This window comes from Budorcas taxicolor, chromosome 19 (genome assembly GCF_023091745.1).
Source record: "Budorcas taxicolor isolate Tak-1 chromosome 19, Takin1.1, whole genome shotgun sequence".
In the NCBI taxonomy this organism is placed as follows: domain Eukaryota; kingdom Metazoa; phylum Chordata; class Mammalia; order Artiodactyla; family Bovidae; genus Budorcas; species Budorcas taxicolor.
The window spans coordinates 21,473,239-21,487,113 of NC_068928.1; the positions used below are offsets into that span (position 1 = coordinate 21,473,239).

The following is a 13,875-nucleotide window of genomic DNA, read 5'->3' on the forward strand; positions in this document are numbered from 1 at the left end:
AAGGAATAATACCTGATAGAACTGTAGTGGGAATGAAGCAAAATGACACTACCAAAGGGCCCAACATTGTATGTGACTCAGAAATGGAATGACCTTGGTAACCAGTATCCTTTGCTTTTTTCTGATCACTTCGAAAGAAAGTTATTTTAATCACCTATATGAACAAAAGATCGGTTTACAGGTGGGCTTTTTAATTTAGAAGAAATCCCTAGACATGAATACTAAAAATAAAAACTTTCAGTATGTGCTTCCATAAATTGTATATAGCATGGCTTGTGCTGTGCTAAATCGCTTCAGTCGTGTCTGACTCTGCAACTCTCTGGACTGGGTAGCCCACCAGGCTCTTCTGTCCATGGGATTCTTAGGGTTGCCATGCCCTTCTCCAGAGGATTTTCTTGACTCAGGGATTGATCCTGCATCTCTAAAGTCTCCTGCATTGGCAGGCAGACTCTTTACCAACAGCGCCACCTGGGAATGGCAGTGAAATTTTAAATTATGCCACATGCTTCATATTTGGTTTTAAGTAAAATTAGATTATATTTATGCTTTCTCAGTGAAAACAGCTTTACTTAACTGCTGTGAGAAATCAACAGTAATGATGGTCTTTGTCCCCAAATATTTGAAGTATTTTCCTGAATTTTTGGAGTTTTCTCAGAAAGAACAAGAACCTTTTGGTTTATGTCATAAATATTGAGGTGAACATCCAGGTCACTGAAAACATTGGTGGCAGCCTAAACTATCTGTCTCCCAATATTTCACTGGAAAATAATGCAAAAAAACAAGAAGGAAAAAGTAAATATACAGAAACCTCAGTGTAAGTTGAAGCCAGAGAATTTCAAAACTCCAAACTAACAATAAGATGAGAAAAATAACCAAATCTCAGCATACACTCTCACATGCCCTGCCCCAGCCCTAGCCCAGTACAAGGCTTTGTGAAGAAAGGCAGAAGAGGAATTTCAGCACTGGGCCTAAAGTTAGTGTAAAACTACTTCCAGAAAGACTAAGTGCATCTTAAGTCTGAATGGCCTAAAAAAGGAGAAAAAAAAAAAAATGTCCAAGCAGATCAGATCAGAGCACAAACCATAGAGAAGAGGCTTTGGAGTGAGTGTAACTTAAAGGGGTCGAAACGAGTCAGACACAACTTAGTGACAGAACAATGACAACAAACAACAATAAGGAGTCAATCTTGGACACACAGGAAAAAGTACAAAAGAAGAAATACACTTTGGCAATTGGGTGATGAGAACAAAAAGAGAAAGAGGACAATTTAGAGTCCTGCAAGATAAACGAAAACTGGGCTTCCCTGGTGGCTCAGTGGTGGGGAATCTGCCTGCCAATGCAGGAGACATGGGTTCGATCCCTGGTCTGGAAAGATTCCACAAGCCACAGGGCAACTAAGCCTGTGAGCCACAACGACAGGCCACGTGCTGCAGCTACTGAAGCCTGAGTACCTCGAGCCTGTGCACCTCAAGGAGAGAAGCCTCTGCAATGAGAGGCCCACCCACCACAACTCGAGAGTAGCCCCTGCTCCCCGCAACTAGAGGAAGACTCAGCGCAGACATAAATACATTTTTTAAAAAAAAGATAAAACCTGTGGAAGGATTGGAAAGTTACTAAAGTAACAAGGACTTAAGGGTCCTGACCCTAGCAAAGGGAGCTCAGAGGTGAACCTGATGAAGTTTTCACCTTAAGGCATTTGTTGACTCATAAGTGGTGGCTCAGATGGTAAAGCGTCTGCCTGCAATGCAGGAGACCCAGGTTTGATTCCTGGGTCGGGAAGATCCCCTGGAGAAGGAAATGGCAATCCACTCCAGCACTCTTGCCTGGAAAATCCCATGGACGAAGGAGCCTGATAGGCTACAGTCCATGGGGTCACAAAGAGTCGGACACGACTGAGTGACTTCACTTTCACTTTCAAGTGGTGAGTAAGAGAGACACAGTAGCAGAGAACCCACAGAAGCTTTAGGCAGGTAATGTCAGTTCAGCACCTGCCAAGGAAGGGGGCACTACTGGTCATCAGACTTTCAATTAGGACACTTGCATGACTACACATTACGAGTAGCAGTAATTACAAGTAACCAAAACAGGCCAATTTTTACATAGAATCCCACTTGGTATTAGTCCCACCCCACGCATGGTTACGGATAAACTCAAAAAGTGATCTCTCTTGGGTAATGTAATCCACACTTGACATAAATGCTGCTCCTAGCTTTAACTATGGAGAAGGCAATGGCACCCCACTCCAGTACTCTTGCCTGGAAAATCCCATGGACGGAGGAGCCTGGCAGGCTGCAGTCCATGGGGTTGCGAAGAGTCGGATACGACTGAGCGACTTCACTTCACACTGGAGTAAACTGATCTGCACCTACAAGAAGTGCCTACAAGAAGCAGAAAATTGTGTGGAGGAAGATACCCCCTAGAGTCTCCTACGATTACTACAAATTTTAATCTATAATGTATAACATCCAATTAAAAGTTCCTTTTATTATCCCATCTCAAATGAAGAAAGATCAAGGAAAAAAATAGAAACAGTGCCATGGGAGTCACAGATTTTTCAGTTACCAATCAGACTTTAAAATAATGGCAAGGAATAAATTCAGGAAAGTAAAACATAAGATGGAAGAACTTTAGCAGATAATTGTGCTCAGTTGCTCAGTCGTGTCCAACTCTTTGCAACCCCATGGACCGTAGCCTGCCAGGCTCCTCTGTCCATGGGGATTCTCCAGGCAAGAATACTGGAGTGGGTTGCCATGCTCTGCTACAGGGGATCTTCCTGACCCAGAGATTGAACCCACGTCTCTTACATCTCCTGCACTGGCAGGCAGGTTCTTTACCACTAGCTCCACCTGGGAAGCCCTTGGCAGATAATTAACGCCTATTAAAAACTGGAGACTCTGGCTTCAGGGCAAAATGGACTAGATGTAGTTCTATTCCTCCCACCAAGCACAGCAAAAAAACCAAAACCCCAAAACCCTTATGCATTATGCATAAAATAAAGGAGGCTCAGGTAGAAGGCAGACCACCCAGGAACCGCCTAGGAACCTCCAAGTGACCTCCTGCATCCAAGGAATGACCCAGTGGTGAGTCCCCTGGGTCTTCTTTGCCTCATGTATCCCATAATGGATCCTGGAGACACTAACAACCCAGAAATGCCAAAGGGCGCAGACCAAGAAAAAGTAAAGAAAAGCCTTCTCCAGCCAAAGAACCAGGAAAGGGGCAACCTACCACAGCAGAACAGTCTTAGATAACAGTTGTACTACTCCAGCCAATCACTACAGAAAAAACCGAGGCCATCTCTACCCTCCGCCAGCATAGGCTGAACGGGCAGCCTAGCACTCTTCCCCACTGCCTGGGTGATATCAAAGAGGGCCACATGGGGAGCTAGGACTCTCACTACCACATAGTGATAATGAAGTCCCCTGTCATGGTGTCAGTGGAGGGCACGTGGGGAGCAGTAACAAGTCACCCGTCCCACCTGGGTTAACAACAAAGGCCAGGATGGAGGGGATGGGGGGGGGGTGTGTGTGTGAACTTTCACTCCCAGCTAGTAGTAACAAGATTCTATTATCTTTCCCATCAGCATAGAGTCAAAGGAGCTCTGCTTAAACTGAGGTGTTAAATAAGATCCAGAGTCTTATTGAATATAATACCTAAGATATCCAGAATACAATTTTTAAAATCACTCATTATTCCAAGACCCCAGAAAATTTCAACTTGAATGAAAAAAGACAACAGATGCCAACATCAAAATGACACAGACATGGAAATTATCTGACAAGGATATAATAAAAATATTTCAGTGAGCAATTACAAATAATCTTAGAATAAATGATAAAAAGAATCTCTGCAAAGAAAAACTCTCACCAAATAAATAAAAGATATAAGGAACCAAATGAAAATTTTTGATCTGAAAAATATAATGATTAAAGCTAAAGAAACCTACGCTAAGACCCACCATAATCAACCTTCTGAAAACTAAAGATAATGAAAAAGTTTTTAAAGCAGAGAGAAGAAATATATTAGTTTTAGTGGAAAAAAATTCAAATAACAGGCAATTTCTCATCAGAAACTGTGTAATCAGGAAGGAATTGGCACATTTTTCAAGTGCTGGGGGAAAAAAGCAATGGTCAGCCCGATTCCTAATCTGGCAACGAAATTTTTCAGGAATGAAGGGGAAATCCAGACATCTCAGACGAAGAAACACTAATAGAATTTGTCTCCAGCTGAACTACTTTTTAACAAATGGCTAAAGGAGGTTCTTGAAACAAAACATGATACAAGGCAGAGTAGGCAGAGGTAGGATGCAGAGGTTGGTCTCGGGAAGAAAAGAGCCTCTGGCTCCGAGGAGAGAAAGAGTGGCTAAAGATACACATTTGAGAGAAGGTGAAGGAAACAGGCAGTTGGGCCTGAGGATGACTTTTTTCTCAGCCTGGGAGATAGCTCCCGCTGCAGCTGCTGCTGCTGCTAAGTCGCGTCAGTCGTGTTCGACTCTGTGCGACCCCATAGAGGGCAGCCCACCAGGCTCCTCTGTCCCTGGGATTCTCCAGGCAAGAACACCGGAGTGGGTTGCCACTTCCTTCTCCAATGCATGAAAGTGAAAAGTGAAAGTGAAGTCGCTCAGTCGTGTCCGACTCTTCGCGACCCCATGGATTGCACCCTACCAGGCTCCTCCGTCCATGGGATTTTCCAGCCTAGAGTACTGGAGTGGGGTGCCATGTCCTTATCCAGGGGAGGTATCGCCTAAAGAGGGGATAAACCCAGCCAGCTCAAGGCGATGATGCAGGTTTGGGACGCGGAAAGCGAATACAGACGCCAAAGACAGATGTTCAGTGAGTGTCAGGCGCTATATCTGAAGCTGTCCATCTCGCTACTCAAAAGGTCAATATGATATATTGACCACCAGGTGGCGGTGTCTGTGGAAGCTCACGTATCCCATCGGCCCTGGCGCCCAGCGGAAGAAGGCGTGGACGTGACTCTCTGGCTCGCTTCGCCTCTACTCTCCTATCCCCACTGACGTTGGACAACAAAGATGGCGGCAGGAACGAGCAATTACTGGGAAGGTGAGGGGAGAACTCCTTGTATGTCTTGCCAAGGGGCAGAGGGGCTGAGTAAGGACGGGTCTTGGCGGAGGCAGCAGAGAGAAGAGCCTGGCCTCCAGAGCGTCTGAGTTGAGGGGTAGGGCAGGTCTAGTGGGAGTCCTCGGGCCTGGGAGTTGTAGAAACCGTACGGTCTGGGGAGGAGGCTGACCTGATCGGCAGCGGGACCTGGGGCAGGTGTTGGGCAGAGAAGGCTGAGCCGCGGCCGACAGGAAGAGGGTCTGATTCTCCAGAGGAGAGCTGGGCTGAGACGGTAGCGGAACTTGGACGGAGGGGTTTGGGGTGTGAACTCTGAGAGGAAACGAGTGTTGAGTCCAGAAGACTGGAGGAGTCAGCGCCTTAGAGTTGAGGTCGCTGTTGGACAATTGAGTAGGGAAAGAGAAAGGAGGAACTTGTCGGTCCGGTCCATCGAGGGAAGTTATGTGAGCGGAATGACTCCCTCCTGTGGGGTCCCCTTGGCAGCGTCGGGCTGGGACTTCGAGGATTGCGTGGCGAGTCGCGTTTGAAGGCAGAGGGAATAACTTTACCCTCTGCTCCGGAGATCGGTTTTGTTAAAAAGAGAAAGTTGGGAGAATCAATGCATCTGCTATACCTCTTCTACCAAAAAAAAAAAAAAAACACACCCATCTTGTGACTTGACAAGTACGTTTATTTAATTCCTGAAAATATGATTCGATAAAGTGGTCTCAGGTAAAACTCATTTCTGGACCATGATGATGAACAGAGGTCAGAGAAGGGCCCCCCCACCTTTTTTTTTTTCCGATTGTCTCTTTGCTCTTCTGCAAAATAGAAACTACTCTCCCAAACCCCTTTCCTTTTTAGCCTATTTATTTCCTCTTGCTCCCCACTGAAGCCTCTGGAGACCACAAATAACAGTATTGTCACGATCAACCTCTTGGTCTAAAATACTTCATTCCAAGTTCATGGGTATTTACCTGTCATACTTTCAGTATGCTCTTGATATTTTATACTTGAGAAGACAATTACTATTTACAGAGAAGTGTGCTAATAGTTTAAAACATATTAAAACGCTTATTTGAAACGTGTGTGCTAGCTAGAAAAAAATTTTAAATTATGTAGAAGTGGTTATTGCTATCTTTAGTCATTGGGCTGTACTGTTTTGAAGCATCGTGCTATAATAATTATAGCAGCTTATTTTTTATTGAGTACACTTGCTCTACAATGCTGTGTTAGTTGCTGTTGTACTGTGAAGTGCATCAGCTGTGTGGATACATATATCCCCTCCCTCTTGAACTCCCCCCACCACTCCCATCCCACCCATCTAGGTCATCACAGAGCACCGAGCTGAGCTCCCTGTACTAGAGCTCCCTGTTCCCACTAGCTATTTTAGGCATCTCTCTCTCTCTAGTCTAAGTCTGTGTCGGACTCTTTCGATCCCATGGACTGCAGCCTGGCAGGCTGCTCTGTCCATGGGACTCTCCAGGCAAGAATACTGGAGTGGGTTGCCATTTCCTTCTCCAGGGGATCTTCCCAGCCCAGGAATCGAACCCAGGTCTGCTGCATAGCAGGCAGATTCTTTACCAACTGAACTATGAGGGAAGCCCTGTTTTTTTTTAAGTAGTGTATTTATGTCAAACCTAATCTCCCAGTTCATCCCACCCTCACCACCTGCCTCTGTGTGCAGCACGTTTGTTCCCTGTGTCTATAGTTCTGTGCCAGGTGCTTTAAATAGATGATTAGTAATACATAGAAAAACTCTGAAGGTAAAGATTTATAAAGCAAAAAGCAGAGATTCGTCAGTTGCATCGATTGTGAATAAATCTCAGAGCCAGTTCTCAGAGAACTTTAGGCTGAGCTGAGATTCTGAGGTTTAGTCTCTGGGAAAATGTACTTCACTGTATTACCTGTATGGTGCTTCCTACATCTGGTTGCTGGTTAGTGTATTGAAATAATGTTTTATATTCTTATTCCTGAAAGATGAGATGTTTATACTATGCGTTCTATATTCCAGTAGTTTTATTTTGACCTCTACTTCATCATGAATGAAAGTACTCATTTCTAGATAAGAGTTACTGGACTGGCTTCTCTCACTCAGTGTAGATGCCAAACTATTGTATGATGCCAGTTTCTCTCCATGTGTGTTTTCTTCTGTTCTTTTCAAACTTATGCTCTTATTTCTGTCATACTTAGAGTTGACCTTGTCGGTAGCACATTGTTCATTTGCTGTTAAACTCAGCCTCTTCAAATATCTTTCAGTAAGCTTGTCGAAAGATAGTTTTTTAAATCTTTGTCAGTGATTTTTTTCTCTTTATCACTCACTCTGTTGTTAAGAATTTCATAAATTTCATAAGCCTAGTAAAGCTTTGACACTTGAATAGGATGATCCCTGTCAAAAAGAGTGATGGTTTCTTTTTTATAAAATTAGCTGGTAAACGGATACAGTGCTGATCATAAACCATATTCAGTTCCTTTGGTGATTTGTTCTCTTCTGTTTTCCCCTGAGTTACAAAATTTTAGTTACTGCTATAGAAATAATTTCAGGGACGTTAAAACAACATTTGTTGTCTAGCTATCTTTAGGATAAAGCCGAAAATTTGCATTTCCCACTGTTTCTTCCCTTTTGGCCTCATCTGAAGTTTAAATATGTGATGGTTTGTTTTCATAGATAAGTGTTTGGTTCGCATCTTTTAGTACTCTAGATATATGATCATCTTCATAGTTTGTTTTCTTCAGAAAAGTTTTGTGTTTTTTATATCTACTGATGGGCTTTCTGTGTCTAATTATTTGCTTTTGTAATTTTGTTAAAGATCTCAGGAAGCAGGCACGACAGCTGGAAAATGAACTTGACCTGAAACTAGTTTCCTTCAGTAAACTATGTACAGGTTACAGCCACAGCAGTGCCCGAGATGGAAGACGCGACAGGCATAGGTACCGCCAGATTCTCTCTCTTTTGCCTTAGAGTTATTTATATAATATTTTTAAAGCATTAAAAAAAATAAAGTAAAATATATAACTCTGTAACTTGGTCTATTGGTGACTTTTTGGTGGTTTTTAAAGTGATTTATAAAAATTCTTAATTCTAGAGAATGACATTTATTTGGAATCCTTAGGCAAATATTGTTTTGGTATCAGGAGGGAAATGTTAAGGCTTAAGAATGAGTTCATCAGAAATAAATTTCTATTTCATCCCGTATGAGGAAATGTTGCTTTGCCCACATTGTGTTTCCTATATTTTCTGATTGCCAACGGGATCTGAGGGACTACTCCAATGCAAAGTATACCTACTGCTATTCTGGTGTTTTAGAATTAATCTAATGCAGTGTATATGTCCTCACTGTTAATCATCCAAGCTATTTTAAATTTTGGTTCTTTTTTTTTTTGTATTGGGTATATCTGATTAACAGTGTTGTGATGATTTCAGATGAACAGTGAAGAGACTCTGTTTCCATTCTCCCCCAAACTCCCCTCCCATCATCCAGGCTGCCACATAACATTGAGTAGAGTTCTCTTTGCTATTCAGTAGGTCCCTGTTGGTTATCCATTTTAAATATAGCAGTGTGTACATGTAATTTTTGAGAAACTGGTATACTACTCTTTGAACAGATGTAAATGTAGTCTTATCTTTGAACCTCACTTTAGGCCATCCACTTATTTTAAAAAATATTAGGAAATACTTAAGACAGGAAGATAGGAAGAATAATATAATGGATCTCTGTGTGCCTATCTCCCACTTTAAGAAATAATCATTATCAATTCATTTGAAGCCCCTGATGGCATCCCATTCTCCGTATGTTTTTACTACATATATTTGTGTTCCTGAACGATTCATAATGGTTACTTTTTAACTTGCTTTTTTGTCTAACATTTTAAAAAAATAACTTTATTTATCTTTGGCTCTGCTGGGTGTTCTTGCTGCATGGGCTTTCTCTAGTTGTGGCAAGTTGGGGCTACTCTTCGCTGCAGTGCTGGGGCTTCTCTTGTTGTGGAGCACGGGCTCTCGGGCACATGAACTTCAGTAGTTGTGGCTCCCGAGCTCTAGAACAGAGACTCAGTAGTTGTCGCCCATGGGCTTAGTCAGTGTTACTATTGTAGTTGTTTGGGGGCACCACAAACTACACCCTTGTAAGATGGCAGAGTTAATCAATGTTGTGTGTGTTCTGACTCCTCCATGGAAAGGTCGTTCTCCCTTTTCTTTCCCTCTCCTCAGGCCTTCCGATGCCTTGGGACACAACAATATTGAAATAAGACCAATTAATAACTCTACAGTGACCTCTAAGTGTTCAAGTGAAAGTGTCTGTCACTTTAAATCAAAAGCTGGAAATAATTTTAAGCTTGGAGAGGAATTCATACTGAAAATCGAGATAGGTCAAAAGCTAGGCTAAACAACCGAGTTCTGAACACAAAGGAAAGGTTCTTGAAAGAAGTTTAATACTGCTGCTCCCGTGAACACACGGATGATAAGAGAGTGAACAGCCTCACTGCTCATACAGAGAAAGGTTTAGTGGTCTGAACAGATCAATCCAGCCGCAGCATTCCCTTAAGCCAGAGCCTAATGCAGAGCAAAGCACTAACTCCCTCCAGTTCTGTGAAGCTGAGAGAGGAAGCTGCAGAAGCTAGTCGAGGTTGGTTTGTGAGGTTTAAGGAAAGAAGACATCCCCATAAGAGCAAGGAGAAGCCATAAGTGCTGATACATTAGTAGAAGCTGTAGCAAGTTATCTAGCAGATCCAGCTAAGGTAATTAATGAAGGTGGGGACATTAACTAGCAGGGTTTCAATATAGATAATACAGCTTTCTATTGAAAGGTGTCATCTAGGATTTTCATAGTTAGAGAGAAGTTGATGTCTGAAAGCTTCAAAGGACAGATTGACTCTCTTGTTAGGGACTAATGCAGCTGATGACTTTAAGTTTAAGCCAGTGCTCACTGACCATTTCAAAAATCCTAGGGCCCTTAAGGATTATGCTAATCTGCTCTGCCAGTGCTCCATAAATTGAACAACAAAGCCTGGATGATAGCACATGTGTTTACAACAGAATATTTTAAGTCCACTGATGAAACCTACCCTTCCGAAAAAAGATTCCTTTTAAAATATGACTGCACGCTGACAATGCACCTTGTTCACCCAGGAGCTCTCATGGAGATGTACAGTGAGATTGATGTTATTTTGTGCCTGGGTTAGTGTCTGTTCTGTAGCCCATGGATCAAGCAGTAATTTCAACTTTCAAGTCTTATCACTGAAGAAATAATAAATAATGGAAGCCGCTATCTATGGCTTCCACAGATAGTGCTTCTTCTGATAGGTCTGGAGAGAGTCAGTTGAAACCCTTCTAGAAAGGATTCACCATTCTAGATGCCATTAGGAGCATTAAGATCCCAGGAAGAGGTCAAAATAATGTTACCAGGTATTTGGAAGAAGTGGATTGCAACCCTCATAACTTTGAGGATAACTTTGAGGGGGTTCAAGACTTCTGTGGAGGAAGTAACTGCGCATGTGCTGGAAATAGCAAGAGAATTAGAAGTTAGAAGTGGAGTCTGAAGCTGTGACTGAACTGCCACAGATGACAAGTTATTTCTTATATATATTTACAGATAGATATAGATACAGATACATGTATACATATGGATATATATGAGCTTCCCAGGTGGTAAAGAACCCGCCTGCCAGTGCAGGAGACATAAGAGATATGAGTTCAATGCCTGGGTCAGGAAGATACCCTGGAGGAGGGCATGGCAACCCGCTCCAGTGTTCTTGCCTGGAGAATCCCATGGACAGAGGACAGACAGGCTATAGTCCATGGGATTGCAAAGAGTCAGACCTGAATGAAGCGACTTAGCAAGCACACATGCATGGATATATATGTGTGTGTGTGTGTCTAAGTTTCTTATAGATAAATGGTTTCTTGAGATAGAATCTACTTCTGCTCCTGGTGAAGATGCTATGAAGATCGTTGAAATGACAAAGGATTTAGAATATTACATAAACTTAGTTGATAGAGCAGCAGCAGGATTTGAGAGGATTGACTCCAATCTTGAAAGAAGTTCTGCTGTGGGTAAAATGCTGTCAAATAGCATCGCATTCTGTAGAGAAATCGTTCGTGAAAAGAACAGTCAATTCAACAACTTCAGTGTTGTCTTATTTTTTTAAATTGCCATAGCCACCCAGCCTTTACCGGCTACCACCCTAGTCAGTCAGTAGCTATCAGTGTCAAGGCAAGACCCTCCATCAGCAAAAAGATTACTCATTGAAGACTCAGGTAAAGGTTAGCATTTTAAAGCCATAAAGTATTTTTAAATTCCGGTATGTACATTGGTTTTTTTTTAGAATAATACTATTGTATACTTAACAGATTACAGTAAAGTGTAAACAACTTTTATGTGCACTGAGAAACAAAAAAATTAATGTGATTCACTTTATTGAAATGCTTGCTTTATTGTGGTGGTCTGGAACTAAACCCACAGTATCTCTGAAAAAGATACAAGTATACTTGTACTTTTATGACTCCTTTAAAGGGGAAACTATTCGAAAACATTCCATCAGAAATTCTACAACAAATTGAGAATGAGTTTGTGGAGTTACTTCACTCTCACTGTCCCTTTTAACAAGAAACCTAGGGCCATGAGGATCCAGTGTGCATCTTAAAGTGTTTGTTGCCCAGGTTGAAAGCACGTCATAATGAATAAACTCAGTGATGACCAGAATTTTTCTTCCAGGAGTTTTTTTTTTTTTACTTTCTGTGTTTTGAGAACTATGTGGTCTGTGAATCACCACATACTTATGAAATGAATTAAATTTAACTGAGTCTCAGAATTGTGGAGAGGATGTTTTCCCTCATTTCCCTGGACTCACACCTCCCTGAGAGTAGTGAATGTAGAGATTGCCTCCTCATTCATTCAGCAAGTATTTTAATGAGCATCTGCCACGTGCCAAGCACTGTTCTAGGTGGTAGGCTTATATCTATAAACAAGATAGAGGCAGTTTTCTTCCTGATGGAGCATACATCATTGGTCCATTGTTCTTTTTCATATATCTGGTAGGGGAGGATCTGTATTAGTAGTGTATAAAGTATTTCCCCTGGGCACTTTCTAAGAGATAACCACGGAACCTTGGGTTGACTCTGACATGTGATAAAGAATGAGATATTTTAAGGTGAATGAATTAAAATTTTAAAGAAAAATTTGGACCTAAGCATCCTAAATTGAAAATCCTCCTTATTAGCTACTTTTTGGCTATTTCACTGTTTCTGTTGCTGTAAATGTGTATGTAGAAAAGAGAAAGAGCCAGGGTAAATTTTGCCATTTAAAATAGAAATGTTAGTGTTAGTTGCTCAGTCGTGTCTGACTCTCTGCGACCTCATGGACTATAGCCCACCAGACTCCTCTGTCTCTGGAATTCTCCAGACAAGAATACTGGAATGGGTTGCCATTCCCTTCTCCAGGGGATCTTCCCAACCCAGAGATTGAGCCGGGGTCTCCTGCATTGCAGGCGGATTCTTTTCCATCCAAGCTATCAGGGAAGCAAACTGATGAAGCAGCTGCCACAGGGCAAGACGAAGTCTTAGTAAGAGTGGAGAACATAGTCATTGTCTGGTATTTATCTGTGTTCGGTGTAACTAAGATCAGTATTGAGCTACAGCTGCTTATATGATACTGTATACCACTTGGGGACTTAATGAGGATTAATGGTTTTTCAGAAGAGACAGAAACTTTCAAGACATTTGGTTTTAGAATTTGAATCTGTCAAACATAAGTTTCACTTGTAAAAATTAGGTTTGACTTTCCAGACTTTAGAAGACAGTTCAATACATGTTTGCAAAGCAAAACAAAAGAAATTATATAATCTAAGAGGAAATGTAAAAGATTGGTATTAAAACTTCCCTGCCAGACGTGGCTATCTTTATTAGACTTGAAGCCAATACCTGATTATTTAATATTATTTAGCCAGTTTGTGGATTATTTAAATCTCAATTTTATTTCTTTTTGGAAAGAGTTAGGGAAGGAAGAACTTAAGGTGAAAAATTTAAAGATTATTTCTCACAGATCTAACAATCTCTCTAATACGTTTATGGCTCCTCTTACATGCTGTACTATGTAGTTCTGCAGGTTTATTTCACATAATTTGTTCCTTCAGATCCAGCATTTAATTAGGCACTGTCATAGCTTAAGTTACTTTCGTTTGGGAAACAGGAAGCAAGCATTTAGAATTTCTTTGCATTATTAAGATTGGGACAGTCGTACATTCAATTTTATTTTATACTGAATTTAATATTCAGAATGTGTGATCTTTATAGGAAAACGTCAATAAAAATTATATTTTTTTATGAATCAAAAAGAATGTCTCAGGGGTTCTGACCTTTTTAAAAATAATTACCCTATCATTTTAAGTATATTTTAAAGGATTAGGTTTAAGTAATAGATTCTCTTTATTTGAACTTCTCTTTAGCTCTGACACAACACCCCTTTTAAATGGATCAAGCCAAGACAGAATGTTTGAAACTATGGCGATTGAGATTGAACAGCTTTTGGCAAGAGTGAGTACCTTCTGTTAAAGGATTGTTTTCCTAGTAACTGTACTTGTTAGGTATGGTACTAGATTATATTAATGCAGACATATTTATTGAAATTACCCTTTCATTCAAAATGTGTGCCTCCCCAGGCCACTTGAGTTTTGATAACAGCCATTCCAAGGTCCTATTTTATCAGCCCTTTTGGATTATTTTGGGGAAATACCGAATCCTTACATGCTATCTCTTGTTTTTTGTGTTTTTTTTGCTGTTAGCCAGAAGGGCATATAGGCATTTAATTTGCTTTTATCTCTTTAT

At 41.2% G+C, this 13,875-nt stretch overlaps 1 protein-coding gene across 1 annotated transcript in view; it reads left to right on the plus strand.

Moving 5' to 3' along the window:
- The first annotated feature begins 5,029 nt into the window (after positions 1-5,029).
- Positions 5,030-13,875, plus strand: part of GOSR1 (golgi SNAP receptor complex member 1) — a 34,136-nt gene continuing 25,290 nt past the window's right edge. The window contains exons 1-3 of the mRNA XM_052658326.1: positions 5,030-5,060; positions 7,865-7,985; positions 13,497-13,584. Coding sequence (XP_052514286.1) covers positions 5,030-5,060; positions 7,865-7,985; positions 13,497-13,584 — 240 coding nt within the window. The remainder of the gene's footprint in view (positions 5,061-7,864; positions 7,986-13,496; positions 13,585-13,875) is intronic.